This window comes from Panthera tigris, chromosome E2 (genome assembly GCF_018350195.1).
Source record: "Panthera tigris isolate Pti1 chromosome E2, P.tigris_Pti1_mat1.1, whole genome shotgun sequence".
In the NCBI taxonomy this organism is placed as follows: Eukaryota; Metazoa; Chordata; class Mammalia; order Carnivora; family Felidae; genus Panthera; species Panthera tigris.
In genome coordinates, this window is record NC_056674.1 from 8,290,286 (window position 1) to 8,309,492 (window position 19,207).

Here is a 19,207-nt window from a genome sequence, read left to right on the forward strand (position 1 = left end):
CACTCGACAAGTTCGCCACGGTCCCCGTCACTCCCTATTGTCTTCCACCCGTCCGCTTCACGCATTTCCATCACCTGCCTGGTCCCTGAAGCCATCTGAGTTTTCAAAAGCCCCTGCTACACACGCTGCCTGGGAAACGTCACCCGCTTGCCCTTCAACTACCACCGGCGTCTCCCACTCCACCTTTCGTCTGCAGGACAGTCACCCAGGGAGCTCGTTCAAAGGTGGCCGATTCCCAGCCTCCCTCCCTCCCCCAGATTTCACTCAGCAGAGCCAGGGCAGGACGGTCAACTCAAATGCCTACGGGGGCCAGGCGGGCCACATAAATGAGTGAACTAGCCAGGCATGACAAAAGTCGACGGCCAGAAATATCATCAAATTGTATCTTTACTGAACGATGGCGAATGCACGGAACACAATACAAACATGTGTGATACTGGCGTTCATATTTCAGATTCAAAATTGAAAAAATACAGATTGAAAAATAGAAATATTTAATTATTAAAATTTTCTTTTTCGTTACTTCTGTTGCTCCTTTGATTTGAAGCCAAAGGCTGACATCATCCCTTCCGCACCGAGAGGTCAACGTCAGGCCTTTGGATGTCACGGTGGGACGGGACGGGCAGTTTAGAATTCAACCCTGAATCCTGAACTGGGAACGGTGTTTCGCTCGATTCAGTTTTGTAACGGAAAACAGCCGTTCGCCGGCGTGGGTACTTCCAGACACAGAGACTCAAAACAACTACTGGGGAGAGTTGTATGGCTGTGATCTTCACCAGAATCACATCTAGGAAACCAGCACCCTATTGCACTGTGGTTCAGCAACTGCTCGGGTCTGCATTCACACGATCGACAGCAACCCGCAAAGGCCAACCGGACAGTATTAGTTCCTTTTCACAAAGTCTGGATGCAGAGAGCCTTTAGGGGAATTTGGTCTTGAAGCCCACAGTCTGGGTGAATGCGGTCCAGGCCGTGTCTTTCGCTTCTGGAAACCCAACCGTGGCAAAGGAAAAATACTCCTTGCCGACGGCTTCCCCATCTTTGCCGGGACGGGGCAAACACGATCATACATTCAAGTAGCTGTTTGTGAACGTCTTTGCAGAGAAACAGTGTTCAGAGGGGTTGTGACCTCCACCGGAAGTCTTTGACCGACCTTCTCAGGGGGTGTGGCCTTCGCCTCATTGGAAAGGAACCGAGGGGACAGATTTCAACTGTTCAGGTTCCTTCCATACCATCACGTGACGACCAGGTCACAGTGCTTCTGGAAAATACATCAATCAAGTTCACATTCAACCTGCCCACGGTTAAAGGTCAGGTGTCGTGTCGAGGACGTCCGCGGTGTGTTCCGGGTACTTTCTGAACGCGACTCGATTCCTGGCAATTGAGGCAACGAGCCGGCTTGCGTCCTGGCCAGATGTTGCCCCCTGGGACTAAGGAGTCCTGACAATGCCCACCCCCTCCCCGGGACACAGGTCATTAGGTTACCGCACCTGTCTGCCGCCGCACTTAGGAATTCTCGCCAGTCTATGTGAGGCTCGTCATTTCTCTCGGTACATAAAAAATAGCTCAGCTCCCAGTGCCGGGCCTGCCTCGGCACCGTGTCACAGGTTTCTTCGGTCACGTCAAAATCCTCAACACCACAAATAAATAAAGCTAACCGGCTGGCAGTAATAGTTCGTGGGCGACGACAGAAAAGGCCACAAATGATCGGACTCTTTCAAGCGACCGGACTTGGAAATCCTCTGGTTTATCTTCGACTCACGGCGCGACACAAATGTCCGTTTGGCTGAAGTGACAGTCTCGACTGGCGTGTGTTTCTGTCCGGGATGCGTCATCCCGCTCCTTTATAAACTCGCCGTCTGTGGAGTTTATAATGCCCGGGGAAGTTCTTTTCTCGCTACTCTGGAACTGTGTCTCGCGGCCACGCCACGTCTATGACCTGCTTTCTTTCCGAAGCAAACCCTACTGACGTTTGAGGCCCTTTTTCAGTTCATTGAGTATCGCGTCTCGCGTCTGTTCTGTGTACTGGTCGAAGCTCTTACTGTGCTTGGATTCATAATGACGTCTCAGGTTGTATTCTTTCAACACAGATACGATTTTTTTGCATATTAAGCACATAGGCATACTCTTCACTTCCACAAAGAAATAGGCTCGCTCCCATTTTTCTCGAAACACGTGGCCCTCTCGGTCTCTCTTTCGTTTTGCCACTTTTGATAGAGACATGGGTACAAGAAAGGTTTCACTCTCCTCTGATCACTACCCCGGGAACCACCACAGCGTTAAGCCCAAAGGCAACGAATGACCCTCTGCCTCGCGGTGGGAGCCAAACAGGAGTGGTGGGGACTGTGGCGAACCAGAGAGCACACGCCCCATTGATGGGGGCAGCTCCAGCCCATTGTTGCTAGGCAGGAGGGCGGGCCCGAGGTGCCAGAACTTCTGACTTGTCAAGAGGAGCCAAGGCGGTAGATTGTGTGTGAGTGTGTGTGTGTTTGAGTGTGTGTGTGTGTGTGTGTGTGTGTGTGTGTGTGTGTGAATTATCCCGATTTTTACAACTAACTCGTTAGGAAAAAAATGCTACGTATGCTAACACAGGGAAGGCCAAACAAAACTCATCTGCAGAGTGGCCCACGGGCCACCAGATCGCAACCTCTCTCCTAGGACAGGGCCCAGGAATCTGATGTTCACCAGCGTCCCAAACCACACGGATGCTGGTGGTCCAGGCACGGACCACGTTCTGAGCAACGCTAGTCTAGAGTCTGACAACAGGCTGTGAACTCTCTGCCTCCATGCTGGGCCACCCTCGTACTCCAGATCGTGTCTGTACCCAGCTGCCCCTGGGCGCCTGAGGACGCTCTTTAGGGCTCTTGCCTCACCACATTCCAAACCTGTACCCTGCCACGTTTTCCCTCTCCGGGACAGGCACCGTCCACCCCGTCTAAAGCCCTGGGAGGTCAGGCTCTAACTGGGACCCAGGGCTGGCCCTCTCCTCATATGTGACCCTGTCCGCTCCTGTGGCTTCAACAATCAAACATACACCGTCCCCTAAGAACACATCCTGAACTCCCAACACGTCACCTGTGCCTTGGACATTCCCTGGACCCGTCAGCGCTCACTACTGGTTCCTCCCACTTCCCTCACTCAGGGAGCTTCCCCCATCTAACGGCACCCCCGGGCCCGAAGCCCACTCCACCACCCCTTCACCCCTACTTCCTTCACATGGCATGCCAGTCCCCAGACTCACCCTGCTGGCCCTCTGACTCAGTCCCAGCCCCTCCACTGGCCTCTCTCCCCCTGAGGCCACTACCCTAGCCTCCTCCCTGCGTTCCTGGCCTGGTATTGATTGCCCTGTCACACTCCACGACCCAGAGGCCCTTTCTCACAGTGGCCTGACCCCGGCCTGCTCCCTGCATGTGGCCTCCTGTGGCTCTTCTGAGTCCCCAGGACAAACCTCGAGTCACCCCATGTGGAGCCTGGGCCTCCTCCCAACCCGGCACCTGCCCACCTCTCTAGGCCCTTCCTTCCTCAGGCCGGACTCGTGTCTTTGAACATCCCAAGCTTTCTCCTGCTTTCGTGCGTTCATTCCCACTGTCCCCGCACCTCGATCACCATTGGCCTCCTTCCTCCCCAGCCTCGTTGACTCCTGCTTCTCTCCCAAGACTGCTGAGCCCGGCCAGCTCAGAGGCCTCTTCCGGGCCCACACAGTCCCCGCCCTACCTCCACGAGGGCACGCAGTCCTGTGAGCTGTGCCTGCCTGCCTCCGTGTTCCCCCCCAAGCCAGGCTGCACCAGACTGCCTGACTCACTGCTGAGGCCCTGGCGTCACCAGCCCGGAACCTCAGGGACATCTGCTGAAGCGAGAACAAGGACAGAGAGGTCTCCCCCCAGGTGTCCTCCTGCCCAGTCCTGGGGGACGTCAGTGACGGGAGCCGGGGCGTGTGTTAAAAGGAACTTTATTGGGTGTCGGGGATTCAGATGAGATCCATGAGGATGTCGTCCTCCATGACGCTGGGCTGCAGGCCCGGCTGAGGAACCGGGCCCCGGGGACCCCCGCTCAGCAGCATCTGACCTGGGGGGCAGTGGGGAAGGGACTGCATCTCCCAGTAGTCCCTGGGGCCCTGAAGGGCCCTGGGCCTGCTTCCTCCCTCTTCCTCTAGGAGCCCAAGGTAATGACTTTTCTAGGAAGCCCCAGGGGGACCCATCAGAGGCACCTTCTGGCCCCGTCAGGGCACAAATGTACTGATTCCCATGAGCCTTTACAAGGCCATCCCCCCAACTACTTCTCTGGCCCTAAGACTATGCTTCCCTTCAGCCCCAGGACACACAGGAAAGGAATCACGGAAAGAGCTCTTGTCCCACTAGGTCTTGATCCCCTGGGCTGTATTCTCCAGAAGCCCTCAGAGCCTCCCAAGAACCAAGGGGAACCAGCTTCCATTCTTGAATCCAGGACTTCACTTCCCAGGAGCCCTTGGTCTTGAGGCTCTAGCCAGGGGCTGCTGGGATACCTGGTCCAGACCCCTGCCCTCCCCAGGGACCTCCTTACCTGGCAATGGAGCTCTTGGGGGAAGCTGTGCGGGCCAGGACTGGGCGGGTGGTGGGTGCAGGAGGGGGGGCCCCAGCTGGGGTTGCCCCAGGCCCTGGTGTGGTGGGGGCAGCAGTGCAGGAGCCCCTGGTGGCTGGAGATGGTGGAGGGAGGCTTGGGGTGGGGGCACACCAGTCTGGGGCTGGGAGATCAAAGAAAGTGGCTCAGAAGACCCCAGCAGAGAGCCCCCCGCCCCACCAAGCAGCCTCTAGCACAGAAGTTGCCCAGAGAACATCTCAGCCAGTGGCTGGGGGTCAGGGGTGGTCTTTCTTCAAAGGAATCTTAAAAGAAGCCCATGTAAGACACACAGAAGAGCCGGCCTGCCCGGGGCCTGTTCACACCCTCTGATCATAGCCAACCTCCTTCCTCCCAAACAAAAGGACCAGAAACATCAGGGACCGGGGCCCAGGCCCTGTGGCTCCCATCCGCCCCCCACCCCTAAATCTCACCGGCGGTGGGTTGAGGAGAAGACTCCGCAGTTGGGGGTTGGCCCCAGGGTTCTGAGGCCGAAGGATGGGTCCAGGAGGGGGGGGGCCGGGGGCTGCTCCAGGAGGGCCTTGGGGGGCGCCCGGGGGGGCCTGGGCGGCACCCTGGGGCTGGGGCTGTCCCGAGGCCGCAGAGGCCCCCACGGTGCCCTGAGGCTGGGGCTGTGGTGGGCGGAGCTGGAGCTGGTGGGAAGAGATGGGGGTGAGGGACGAGGCAGAGTCCCCACACTCCTTGGCCTCCGAGGTCAGGTCAAAATGACAGTGTCCTTTGGGGTCTCCCCTCCCTGGCCCTGACCCCATCAGCCCTCTCCTCACCAGATTCTGTGAGGGTCTCGCCTGGTCCTCCAGAATGGGGCCCAGCCCGGGGGGTGCCTGCTGTGCCCCCATCTGTGTGGGACAGGGAGCAGGTCAGTGACTGGGGGTGGGAGTGGGGGGTCCCGCATCTGGGGTGGGGAGGAGCATTGCGAGCCCTGAAGGGGAAGCTGTGAGGAGCTAGGAACGTTCTTTGGGAGTGGGCGGTCTGGGAACTAAACCGTACTTTCCCCAGTCCCCAAGAGGGGGCGGTCTCAGAGATCTGACACAGACACGGAAAATGGTACAAAGATCACAAGAAACCGTGGGGATGGAACTGAACTCGGGCGGCCATGTCTTGGAGAACAGTGGGCACTGGCAGCGGAGCCCGGGAGGGATGCCGGGGGTCTGGCCGGACGCTCAGCGGGGGCAGGCAGCCGTGGGGGGGGGGAGGGGGGTGCCGGGGGCCGGGGTCACTCACCCCGCGCTGCTGCTCCAGCTTCTGCTGCTGGACCTGCTTGTGGTTGGTAATGACCTGCCGGATGCCGTTGACGAAGCCGCTCTGGTCGTAGGGGATGAGGCCCATGAAGATCTTCTTCTTGGACGAGTACAGGAGCATGAGCACGCGCACCTCGCAGGGCGCCGTGTGGGGGAAGTGCACGCAGCCGGCCTGGTGGAGGACGATGAAGCAGTCGCCTCCCCACAAGGAGGAGCAGGAGGAGGGGGCCCCTCGCCCCACCAGGTTCTAGAAGCCCTACAGGTGCCCGGGTCCCGCCCAGACGCGGACTCACAAAGCCGTTGCCCATGATCCGGTAGAGGCCTTTCAGGGATTCCAGGTCCTTGTTGGTGAAATGGAACTGCACCATCCTTGAGTTCCGGAACAAAGGGCCCAGGGTGGTCTGGGGGAGACACGGGCCAGCCGGCACGCCGAGTGGGGAAGGGAACGGCGGGGGGCGGGGAAGGGACGAGGGCAGGGGCCGGCGGCGTTCTCACGAGCCACTCACCAGCAGCTGCTGCGGGATGAGCTGCATGATGAGCTTCTGGGGCCACTGCTCGGTCTTCCTGGGGCCGCACAGGAGAGGTGTCAGGAGGGTGGCGCACGCCCCGGGCCACCCAGCCCCCACCCCCACAGGCACCTACAAGTTCTCGCCGTGATTCACGTAGACCTGGCACGGCAGCGACCGCGTCAGCTTGGTGTTGGCGTCCACCGAGGCGGGTTTGGGCTTCTGAGCGGAAAAGTGGCACGCGTCACGGCGCAAGGGGCCCCGAACCCCAGTCCCCTCAACGTCTCCTGCCCTAGGCTGGGAGCCCCAGAGCACATAGGCTCCCCTGGTGTAAGTCCCGCGAGCCCTGGGCCCCTCCTCCAGACCACCAATCCCACAAGCTCTGGACGCCATGATCTCCTGAATCCGTCCCGACCCTGAACCTAAGACTTCTTGGTTCTTCACCTGCGACACAGTTCTCACTACCTCCCTAGTCCCAAACCCCGAGTGAAAAGTCCCAGGCTTCCCTCCTCAGGACAAGTCCTACGGCCCCATAGGGACCCCGGCCCAGTCCCATGTCCTAACGGGCCACGAAAGCCACTTGGCTCCTCGTGCTACTCACCTCCTGCCACTCAAGGACCCCGCTCCAGGCCAGGAGTTTGTTGGAGACTGACTGCTGCCCACCGAGGGCCGGGGCCCCCAGCTGGGCTGGGGAAGGGCCGCTCACCCCGCCTGGGGCCACTGTGCCCGCCTGCCAGAGGGGGGAGGGAGGACAACAGAGTAGGGTCAGAGGGTCTCTCGGGAGGCACAACCGGAGGCACAGACAGACCGGCGGGAAGAACGGAACGCAGGTTCCTTTCTCAAGGACTCGATGGTCCCTAGGACCATAAACCTCTGTAGGATTTGAGGACTGAATGCCCATGATGCCCTGACTCCGGTATCCCTTAGAATCCTCAGCCGCTCTCCCCCTCCAGGAGCCAAAGCCCCACCCACGATTCCGTCCCCACACCTTCCAGTCTCGGTCATCGGTGGCACAAGCCCCGTGAACCCGAAGACTCAGAACAAGACCCATGTGCCCTCACACCCTCCTCGGGAAGGCGAGCTGCTCGGCCTCTGCTCTGTTAGCGGCTGGAAGGAGCAGGGCGGTGGGGCAGGCGTGCGAGCACCTACCATGGACGGTGCCCCAGGTTGTGCGGGCGGGGCCAGGCCCGGGCCGGGAGCCACGGTGGAGACCAGGCTGGCCTGGGAAGCAGGGGGTGGCTTGGGGGCGCCAGGGGGCCCCGGGGGTAGTGGTGGGGCCGGTGCCTGGCTGAAGGGGGGACCCACTCCTGGAGCAGCTTGCTGGAGAGGGTTAATGGGTGAGACTGTGGGAGAGACCAAGAGAAGAGGTGGGGACCGTTGTGCAGAGAGGCCTGGCTGACCCCAGCCCACCCCGCAGCCCGGCCCCAGGACTCACAGCGTGGGCCCAGCCCAGCCTTCTGGTTCTTGGCGGCTTCCACCGCATTCTGGGCAGCCACCTGAGCTGCGCTCAGGTTCCCAGGGACCTGGGTGGGGAGAAGGTGATGAGGGCCACGCCCCCCAGTCTTGGTGCCCCATGGGGTCATGCCACCGTGCCCCCACAAGGCACAGCTACGCCAGCTACAACGCAGCAGGAGCTCACGGCTGCCATCACGCCACAGGGACATGACTCTTCGGCCCGAGAGTCCCACCCACCCTGGTGTCCCCGTGGAGACTCCCACCCACCCTGGTGTCCCCGTGGAGACTCCCATCACCCCACAAGCCCCAACATCCTGCTAGGTCTCTCCCGAGAGGCCAGAGCTCCCGCTAGGCCCCCAGGAACGTGTCCCCTTCCTGGCAACATCCATACCTGGTACTGCTGGGGGACCGGGGGCAGAGGCTGCTGGGGGGCTGCTGAGAGTGAGGCGCCTGAGGGTGGAGCTGGAGGCAGGGGCACAGGCTGCTTTGGCTGGAGGGGGCCTGGGGCTGAGCCACCCCCAACTGAGAGTGAAGGATGGACGACCAAGCCCCGTGAGAAGGGGTTCGAGAGAAGGGAGAGAAATCTAAGTCAGAGGGAGCGTGGTGGGGGGCTGCCCCCCACCGTCCCACCGGCACCCGGGCCTCACCCGGCAGCACCAGCCCCCGCACCAGCACCATGTGCCGGGGGTCCTGGCTCACATCCGTCGGTGGCTGCAGCGGCTCCAGCATGGCCGGGGGAGCCGCCTTCTCGAACAGAAGCCTCAGGGCAGGCAGCTTCCGGGGAGACACGATGGAGAAGTGGATCCCTTGCTGCGGGAGAAGGGATGAGTGGTCGGGGTGGGGGCCCGGGGGCCAACCCCCAGGTAACTGCACCTGCTGGGCCCTAAACCCAAATTCCCATCGGGCTCTGAGACCAGTGACCACGAGACCCGGAGGTGCTGCCCCAGGGCATTCTGGGTTATAGCTCTTCCAAAAGGGGTCAGCAGAGCTGGCCACTCTGACGCAGGAGTCCGGGCCCCGGCGCTCTCCTCCCTCAGCTCTGGGACTCCAGCCTCTGCCCCTCCGTCAGACTCAAGGGTCCTCACCTCCCCGATCTTCTGCACGAGACTCTCCGTCGTGTACCCAGAGTACGTGGTGCTCTCGACGGCGGGCAGCAGGTAAGGGGGCGAGTTACAGATGAGGAGGCAGACGCGGTGTGTCTGGCCACTGCCAGGGATAAGGAAAGATGTGGAGCCGGGAAGAACGGGGGCCCTGAGAAGGGACAGACCCGGCACCGGCAGAGCCGCGAGTCGGGAGTAAAAGCCCCGCTTTACGGCTGAAAACACGGAGGCCCAGAGAGGTTTCTGACTCCCTCTAGGTTGCCCGGCTGGCGGGGGAAGCAGGGGACGGACCCGCGGCAGGCTGCTCTTCCCAGTGAGGACACTGAGACCGGCCACGGGCCAGGGGACGCCTCCCACGTCCCGCCTGCCACCCCCAGCGCTCAGCGCTCAGCGCTCAGGGCCCACCAGCTCCCCCAGGGTGAGGCAGTGGGTGGAGTCACGAGCCAGAGTTCCCAGCCGGGTAGAAAGGGCCACCTGGGCCCCACGTGGACCCCACATGCGGGCCACACTCACATCTGCTCCCGCATCTTCTTGAAGTCATCGAATAGCTGCAGGGCGGTGCTGAGGCCTTCGGCGATGAGGCTGCAGGTCTCGCCTCCCCCGCCCATGAACCTGCAGGAGGCCAGGCCGTCAGCCCCAGGGGGTGGGGGTGCCCGGCGGCCCCCAGGGCTGCCGCCTCCCAGCCCCCAGGCCACGCCTGCAGAGGCTGCACCTGCGTGTCGCCCTCCTCTCCACGCTCCACCACGCAGGGACACTCGCACTGCCTGCTCTACCCCCGGTGCTGACACAGTGCCGGGCCCAGAGAGTGAGGACGGGGGCCGCCCGTCATCTCCTGTGAGGGAGGCCCTCTCGCAAGAGGCCCTGTCAGAGGACAGAACGGGGAAAGGCCCCGGACACCAGGCCTATGATCCCGTACTGTGTCCCCATCCCCGCACACCTCCCCTCTGGGCCATCTGTTCCCTCTTTAAAGCCAGCCCTGGCCCCAGCCCATGCCCCCCACCAGTCCAATATGGGGGCCTCCGCTGTCCTCCCAGCATCGAAGGCTGACCTGTGTCCGTCCCCCTCCACAAGAGATACGGAAACCCTAACCCCAGTAGCTCAGAATGTGCCCTTATTTGGAAACAGGGCGTCTACAGAAGCTACAGACTACGCCGAGGCCCAAGGGTGGGCCCTAATCCGGTATGACCCACGTCCTAATGGTCAAAACAGGGAAACGTAGACACGGAGACAGACATGCTCAGAGGAAAGACAACGCAGAAATACGGGGAGAATGTCATGTGGAGACTGGAGGCGCACAATCACAAGCCAAGGACCGCCTGGGGACACCAGACCCTGGAAGAGGCAAGGAAGGATCTTCCCCTACAGGCTCCAGAGGGAGCACGGCCCTGCCCCAAACCCTGATCGCAGACTTCTGGCTCCTGAACTGTGGGTCACTACCTTTCTGTGGCTCTAAGCCAACCCGTTTTTACTGCTTCGTTATGGCAGCCCCAGGAAACTAATACACAGGCTTGGGTTTCTCTTGCATCTGACAAGGAGACAGGTCACCAGAGCCCATCCCCCATGGGGCACGGCATAGGGAAAGCCTCTATCTATGTGAGGCTGTTGTCACGATTCTTCAGGTCACATGGCTGTGAGGCTGACTCTGCCACAGGGAACGTTTGTGCAGGTAGGGCCCCTCTCTGGGAGCTTTGAGGGCTCTGTCCCCTTGAATTGTGTGGCCCCTGCACTGGGGCCACACGTGCACACGTCTGAGTCCTCTCTTACCCCCCCCCCCCGCCCCCCCCGAGTCTGACATAAGGGAGACATTGGAAAACATGAGTTAAAAACGAATTGTCGGGGGGACACCTGGATGGCTCAGTTGAGTGTCAGACTCTTTTTTTTTTTAACGTTTATTTTTGAGAGAGAGAGAAGAGAGGGCAGACAGAGAGAATCCCAACCAGGCTCCGTACTGTCAGCATAGAGCCCAACTTGGGGCTCAAACTCACAAACTGTGAGGTCAAGACCCGAGCCAAAACCAAGAGGCAGACACTTGAACCGACTGAGCCACCCAGACGACCCTGAGAGTCCAACTTTCGGTTCAGGTCATGATCCCAGGGTCATGGGATGGAGTCCTGTGTCGGGCTCTGCACTGAGTGTGGAACCTGCTTAAGATTCTCTCTCTCTCCCTCTGCCCCTCCTCTGTGCACGCAGGTGCTCTCTCTCCCTCTCTCTTTAAAATGGGGGGGGGGGGCCTGAATGGCCATGGGGGCCTGGCTGGCTCAATGAGTAGAGGATGCAATGCTTGATCTTGGGGCTGGAGTTCGAGCTCCATGTGTGGCATAGTTTACTTAAAATTTAAAAAAAAAAAAAAATTGAAAACAAACAGCTACCAATCCAACCATGTCCATTAGGGCCAGAATAAAGCCAAGCTCTTACCTGGGCATCCGGGGCCCTCTGTGCCCCAGACTCTGCCCAACTACCTGCTCCATCCTTCTGTGGGTACGTCTTCCAGAATGTCTCACGTGTCCCTGGCCTCCGCAATCTGCCACATAACCAGTCCTCTGCCTGCACTACCCACCGCCCCATGGCCACGTGCCAGCCCTCTTCTGGCCCGGGAGGAAAATCCCTGCTTATCTATCCTATGACCCCTCTGCCTCCAGCCCAGAATCCCCTCCTCCAGGAAGACTGACTCACCTGCCACCTGACTTTAGCGCCGCCGCACCCCGCAATCATATCCCACATCACTGGATACTGCGACCGACAAAGCTTCCCTCCGTGGCACACCCAGAGCCAGGACGGCCTTCAGCGATGTGGACCAGGTGGCCTGAACCATCTCAGCACATGCCCAAGGTGTCTGAAGACACACAGGGCCCCAGAAAATGCCTCCTGGACCAGTGAGTGGTGCACCAGCAGCCAGGCCGACAGCCACGGCAGCTCGAGCCCTCTGCTCCTTAGCCGGGGTCTTGCACGACTCTCTTTCCAGTTTCAGGCTTCTGCCCTCTGCTCCCTCCATGCCGTGTGTGCTCGGAGCCTGAAGCCTTCCTTCACTGCACTGCCCCTTACCCCACCCCACCCCCCGCCCAGCTCCCAGCCCTCCTCTTCCTTACCGCTGACACTCTGTTCTGCAAAGGAACTTTCGAGACCACAGAGTTGGAGCAGATCCCAATGAATGAACCAGCCTTACATCCAACCTGCCACAGCTCTCTGTTCCTGAATAAATCAAACCACTATTTTCACGGGCCTTTTTGAACCAAAAGTTCCCTGGGCTGGGCCTGGCCAGAAGGCAGTGGGGGTGGAGATACGAGCAACTGCTGCCCCGCGTGCAGGGCTCCTTTTAGGGGCACAGAAATGCTTGGGGACCAGACAGAGGTGGTGGCTGCACTGTGTGAACTTACGAAATGCCACTGAATTGTTCATTTTAAGATAGCCACCCAGGGGCGCCTGGGTGGCTCAGTCGGTTAAGCATCTGCCTTCGGCTCCGGTCACGATCTCAGAGTTTGTGGGTTCGAGCCCCACATCGGGGTCCCCGCTGTCAGCATGGAGCCCGCTTAGGATCCTCTGTCCCCTTCTCGCTGCCCCTACCCCGCTTGCGTACTCTCAAAAATAAATAAGCCATTTCAAAAATTTCTTTGAGCAATCACCTCTGTTATGTGAACTTTGCCTTGACTTAAAAAGTAATTTATGAGGGAAAGCGTGACTGGCCAATCACTTCAAGATTCTAAAACCTGCTTTTTGCCTTCCTGAGTGTAAGCTGTCACCAGCTCACAGAGATAACGTAATGAATGTTTTGCCCAGGAATCAAGAAATGCTGGAAAACGGAGGGGGAGGAGGGGGCAGAAATAAAATCTGGCCACTTGCAAGGCAGGTTTTGAATACCGTAAGGTTTACGACGAGCCTTCATTCCACACAAGCCCCTCAACGATGCGAACCGTGAAATCAGGTGAAATACAAGTGCCCCGGTGTCACGGGTGGGCTGACTTGCACTGCTTCCCAGGCCCCTTGCTGATGTGACACCCTGAGTCTGCACCGCCCGCTTTCGCGGGGTAGTAAGTCCTTGGAGGTACTGGCCGGAATGAACGAATGCGAACAGCAGCCAGGCTTGCCCCACCCAGCTGCTCACCCCACGTGAACACCCCCTCTTGGAGGGCCAGGACCTGGCCTGTCTCATGTCCCCAACTCCTCACGGCCTAGGACAGTTGGCTCCACAAACACCCATTGCATGAACGAACGAACGCGGGCATGCACGGACAGACAGTCACGATGCTAGGGAGAAGACGCTCAGGGCTCTTTTCTTTCTACCTCTATTGCTTTGGATGCTGGGTCGCTTGCTGCAGAGGAGGAGCGGGGAAACCCACCTCTCTTGAAAGAAAGGAAATGGAACAGCAGAAATAAATCCTCCCAAAGCAAGGACGTTTCAAAAGTCACATCGCCTGCTTTGTAACTTAAGTTGCGGACATTCTGGGAGAAGATAAGATTTCCTCTCCGAGTGGGAACAAAACCCGCTGACTCTCTTTGTGATCTCTGTGCCAGACCTCCCGGAAACGTCACAGAAACCAGAGCGAGACGGTTACATAGGACTTGGTAAAACAATGACCGCTGCGAACGGTAGATAATGGCTTAAAATGTTTATCAGCTGACTGGGAGGACTCCGCAGTGAGCACACAGCATACAAAGCTTTTTCACTTGGTTAAAAGTACAGTGTATTCTAAGATGATTAAGGGGGAGGCATGGATATGTGCTGAATGTGCTCAGAAACGACTTCCCTCTTCTCTTCCAGATGCTTGGGAAAGATTTATCTATTTATTTATTTGGTGTTTTCAACGTTTCAGTCTTTACTTATTTAAGTAGTCTCCACACACGTCGTGGGGCCTGAACTCACGACCCCAAGATCAAGAGTCACATGCTCTTCCGACTCAGCCAGGTGCCCCTCCCCGCCCGACCATGGAAAGTTTTAAATAAGGGGGTTTAACTGCTTTTCCTGACACTTAAACACCCACCAGAAGGCTTGGTTTCTTGGGGATCACCTTCTCCATGGCTTTCACTCATTCATTTACTCGGTCATGGTCTCCTGGGGCCTTCTGGGTGCCAGGCCCCAGCTGGAAACAAAAAGCAGGGGAACACCAGGGACCCAGACACGCATAGTCCAAAGGCGTGGGGCCGGGACAGGGGAGGGAGCAACTGGCGGCTTGCCAGAATCAGGGAAGGGACATCTGAGTTGAGTCCCGCAGCTCACGGCTCACCGGGAAGAATCATTAAGGACCGTTACGTGTGTTCTGCACGTTCACTCACGCATTCACTCTTTCCGCACAGTTTTCCTTAGACCTCCTTCGCGCCAGACCCCGCGCTTGGTGCCAGGGACTTGAGCGACATCAGACATGAACTTGGGCCTCAAGGACCCCCGTGTCACATTATTCAAGCCTCACCACATTCTATCTCAGCAGTGCTCGGCTGGAGTGGATTTTGCCCCCCGACCCTGACCCAAGGGGACATTTGATAATGCCTGGAGACATTTTTTGGTCACCGCTTGGGAAGTGGCTACTGGCATCTGGTGGCTAAAAGCCAGGGAGGCTACTGAACAGCCTGCAGGGCGCAGGACAATGAATGATTTGACCTAACGCATCAACAGTACTGAGCTTGAGAAATGCTGCTCTGTCCGGACCACTAACTCCGATGACCATGATGGGTCAAACTTGGGTGTCAACTTCCCAGTGAACGTGCAGCACCCAGTCCAGCACACACGGCCTGGAACAAAGCAGGCACCCTGCAAACAGTTGCTGCACGGACGTGTGCAGAGAACAGCAGCCACGAGCCAGTGCGCTTTAATGAACTCTAACTACAGATCAGAGCTGGGGCCAGGCAGCACAAAGGCACGGTATGAAGATTAGCTCCGGGGAGCGCCCTGGGGGACTCGGTCGGTCGGTTAAGTGTCCAACTTCAGCTCAGGTCACGATCTCACCATTCCTGAGTTTGAGCCCCGCGTTGGGCTCCGTACTGACAGCTCAGAGCCTGGAACCCGCTTCAGATTCTGTGTCTCCCTCTCTCTCCGCCCCTACCCCGCTCTCCCTCTTGCTCTCAAAAATAAAAAATAAGTAAGAAAATAGAGGGGCGCCTGGGTGGCGTAGTCGGTTAAACGTCCAACTTCAGCCAGGTCACGATCTCGCAGTCCGTGAGTTCGAGCCCCGCGTCAGGCTCTGGGCTGATGGCTCGGAGGCTGGAGCCTGTTTCCGATTCTGTGTCTGCCTCTCTCTCTGCCCCTCCCCCGTTCATGCTCTGTCTCTCTCTGTCCCAAAAATAAATAAAAAACGTTGAAAAAAAAATTTAAAAAAAATAAATAAAATAAAAAATAAGTAAGAAAATAAAAAAGATTAGCTCCTGGGATCCTCCCAGGAGCACCGAGATACGGATCACCCGTATCCATTCGCAAACCAAGAAACTGACACACGAAACAATAGCAACCACTAACTAACAAAGCACTTAAGTGCCACGTGCTGTCTTAAGTAGTCACCAAGTCAACGTGATTCCCAGAGAATGCCTACAAAGTCACGGTAGCCAGGTCCCTCAGTGGCCCCCACTCCTGGTATTCATACCCTTGGCATTCGCCTCCCTTCACGCTCGCCCTCACTGAACGGGACTGACTTCTAAACTGGACAGAACGTGACAAAAAGTAATGCTGTGTGACTTCCAAAACTTGGTCATAAAAACCCTCAGAGCTTCCTCTTTGATCTGTCGTGTTTGCTCAGTCTGAGATAAGCCAGCTGCCACTTTGGGAGCGCGTGCCGCAGCCACCCAGTGAGCCACCTTGAAATGGCTCCTCCGGTCCTGCAGATGACTGCAGCCTCATGAGACCCTGGGCCAGAACTATCCTGCTAAGCCACTCCTGAATTCCTTACTTCTAGAAATGGCATCAAATAGTCGACATTTATTGTTTCAAGCCGCTGTTCTGGAATACTCTGTCACGCAACAGAGAGTAAGTAATACGATAAGCAAACAACACAAGTACCATCAACGTCTTCCCTTTAGAGAAATAGGAGAGGGACCTCTGGGTGGCTCCGTTGGTGAGGCTTCTGACTCGATTTCGGCTCAGGTCATGATCTCACGGTTTGTGAGTTCGAGCCCGACATCGGGCTCTGTGCTGGTAGTGGGGAGCCTGCTTGAGATTCTCTCTCCCTCTCTCTCTCTCTCTGCCCCTCCCCTCCTCGTTCTCTCTCTCTCAAAATAAATAAACAAACGTTAAGAAAAAAGAAATAGGAGATAAGCTACATTAGGCACAAAGGGAGCAGGGACTCCTGGATCTCGGAGTTCTGTTGCGGTTTATCTGTGATGTGACCCCAGGCTGTCTGCACCCGAAAAAGCCTGTAATGCGAACATTCAAAATCCCATCCAAAGCACAGAGGGGTCTACATCGTGGCCTAGTCCCGCCCGCCTTGCACTCAGGCTTCAAGGTAGCCCTCTGAAAAAGGAAGACGGGAGTACAGATGAGACACAGCAGAAACCACGCGGAGAATCACACGGTACAGGTGGGCGGTGGCCCTCCGCAGGCCTCCCAAACTGGGAAGGTTGCTCTACTTCCAAACCGGATGGCAAAACTGCTGAGCACACCGAACCCACGGAAGTGACTTAGGGACAAAACTCCCTCCCCGACCGGGAGGTTCCCGAAGCTCAAGGCAAGCCACCATCGGTTCATGGGCCCTCACAGGGTTCCCCCCCCCCCCACCCCAAGCACAAGAAAAAGCTCACTTAATGCCATCGAGCCAGGTGACAAACTCATAGGCGCTGCTGGTAGGAGCGTGACACTGTACGTAGGACTCAGGAGCGCAGTCCACCGTGTTGAACACCACGAGGCTGTACTGGGTCCCCCCATACTGGGAGAGGAGGACAGAGAAACTTTTCATCTGGGACCCCACCTCCCCACCTCCCGCAGACACAGGAGTCGGGGCCCCGGCGCCCTCCTCCCTCAGACTCAGGGGTCCGGTCCCCGGCCCCCTCCTTCCTCAGACTCAGGCGTCCGGTCCCCGGCGCCCTCCTCCCTCAGACTCAGGAGTCCCAAGACTCACGTCTCCCCCGAAGTCCGTCTCAGCAGGAGGACCACCATTAAAGTACCTGTGAGGGTCGGAGGTAAAAGGTCGGGGTCAAGCCAAGAGGCTGTGGAGAACTAAAGTCGGAGGGCGGGGTTGGAGTCGCGGAAACGGCACTCACTCGATGGCCGGAAGCAGGTAGTGCTTGCGCAGCCCTTCGAAGTAAGGCCCCAGGTTGGCCGTGCCCTCGATCACAAACACCACGTCAGCCACGAGGCCCCCGGCGCGGGCCGGGCCCTCCGACCCGGGGACCATGCCCCGCGCAGCAGCCGCCACCGCCGCCACCGCCGCCGCCGCCGCAGCTTCTGCGGGAGGAGCGGAAGTGCGCCTGCGCCGCGCGTGCACCGGCGCCGGACGTCTCAGCGGCGCTGCTGGACGCGCCCGCGGCCATGTTTGTGCGGGGCACGCGGGGCTCGTTGGTTCTACCTCCATCCTCGTCCGCACCCACCGCGAGCGAGATGAAGCGCATAGCGAACCCCTTCAGGAGCCTGACGGGGGAGATTGAATCATTGTCAGGACTGTGGAGAGTGGCACGTATTGAAAGAGGCACCGTCAGCCGCCATGTTTGAGCGAGGCGCCAGTTCCGACTCTGGGCTCAATGGGAGGGTCAGAAGATCTGGTTGCTATGCAACGCGTACGCTGCCCTAGTTTTCTAACGTAGAGATTAGGTTTCTAGTTCAGTTTTTTTTCTGGCGGGAGGAGATGGAGGGGGATGGGTCGCGTGAAGGCTCCAATCACAGCCTCAGAAACAGGGTTACTAGGCAACGCTTAAGGCTGCCGTCCACTCGGAGGGAAATGAAGCTGTTCTTCCCACTCAAGCCGAATTCCGACCCAAGTGGCGGTTGCTAGGCAACCCCTGATTGTTGTTTTCTGGGAGAGCAGCCAGAAACTGGCCTAAAACATAAATACATTCCAGGCGGATTAAAAATGTAAATGCGAAAAAAAAAAAAAAAAGTAGATGCAACAAATGAAACCTTAAAAATAGCTGAAGTTATAAAGAAACACGCTGTATAATCCTGGAGGCTGGAAAAAGAGTTTATCATCGCATTAGAGTCAGAAAACGTAAAATATTGATCAGTTTGTCCAAAAGTCTCCATGAACCAAGTTGGAAAAAAAATATGATAAACTGAGCAAGTCATTTGTAACATACATGTTGGCTGAAAAACTACACAAATACATCTTACTAATCAATAAAAACTTAGGAAAATACAAATACTTTTTTTTTAATGGTAAGAAGGCTCTTCCCCCACACAAAACAATTAAAATTGGCGAATAAACATCTGAAAACTGCTTATCTTCACCAATTAAAAAGCATTCTACCTTTGTCATGCTAATTTATGTTGGAAAGAATAATGTCCATGAGGGTGGGAGAGTTTGGGCTCAAAATCTAGTGGGGGTGTAAATCAGCACAATTTGCTCCAGTGCAATTTGGCAACGTATTTCAGAATAAAAGGGCGCGTTCCTCTTACATACAGTTGTATCACCATTTTGTCACATTTACCTTATCCACCACTTTTTGCTTTTATTTTCTTTGCTGAAGACTCTTTTTTTAAAAATTTCATTTAAGTAATCTCTACACCTGAAATGGGATTAAAACTCACCACCCCGAGATCAAGAGTTGCATGCATGTTCTTCTGGCTGAGCCAGCCCAGGCGCCCCTTGCTGAAGCCTTTCAAAGCAAAACCCCAACATCCTATCATTTTACCTCTACAGCCTTGGCAGAACTCTCTAAGAAGTCACGGGCATTTTCTTACACAGCCACTATGCCATTATCACCCCAAACAAAATCATTCCTTAGTATCATCTAAATCCACAATCAAGGGGTGCCTGGGTGGCTCAGTTGGTTAGGTGTCCGACTTTGGCTCAGGTCATGATCTCATGGTTTGTGGGTTTGAGCCCCGCATCGGGCTCTGTGCTGATGGCTCAGAGCCTGAAGCCTGCTTCGGATTCTGTGTCTCCCTTTCCCTCTGCCCCTCTCCTGCTCACTCTCTGCCTCTCTCTCTCTCTCTCAAAAATAAATAAACATTAAAAAAAAATTTTTTTACTAGTAAATCCACAAATTTCCCCAATGCTCTCAAAACGTCCTTTTCCATTTGCTTTATTTGCGTCAGAATCCAAAGACCAAGCACATATTTAGACATTATATCTCTCAAATTTCTTTTCATCTAAAGCAGCTCCCATCTTTTGTATGCCAGTGTAATTCGATTTTAATAGAATTGTAAGGAAGATTAAATTGGAGA

General features: G+C 57.0%; 1 protein-coding gene across 6 annotated transcripts; it reads right to left on the reverse strand.

Moving 5' to 3' along the window:
* Positions 1–369: 369 nt before the first annotated feature.
* MED25 (mediator complex subunit 25) lies at positions 370–17,290 on the reverse strand. Of its 6 annotated transcripts, none has more exons than XM_042970770.1 (18): positions 17,089–17,290; positions 16,947–16,992; positions 16,630–16,754; positions 9,427–9,525; positions 8,899–9,019; positions 8,461–8,623; positions 8,205–8,335; positions 7,794–7,881; positions 7,508–7,701; positions 6,960–7,088; positions 6,495–6,580; positions 6,359–6,416; positions 6,146–6,253; positions 5,836–6,024; positions 5,379–5,450; positions 5,028–5,246; positions 4,540–4,720; positions 370–2,207 (listed from the first exon to the last, which is right to left on the reverse strand). In XM_042970770.1, exons 1-18 carry the CDS (start codon positions 17,220–17,222, stop codon positions 1,963–1,965), a joined length of 2,388 nt encoding a protein of 795 aa, XP_042826704.1. In that variant the 5' UTR covers positions 17,223–17,290; the 3' UTR covers positions 370–1,962. The 6 variants fall into 6 exon arrangements, with proteins under 6 accessions (XP_042826704.1, XP_042826705.1, XP_042826707.1 ...); XM_042970772.1 differs by lacking the exon at positions 370–2,207 and adding an exon at positions 3,934–4,065 and having other exon boundaries at positions 17,089–17,289; XM_042970771.1 differs by lacking the exon at positions 5,379–5,450.
* Between the last annotated feature and the right edge of the window lie 1,917 nt (positions 17,291–19,207).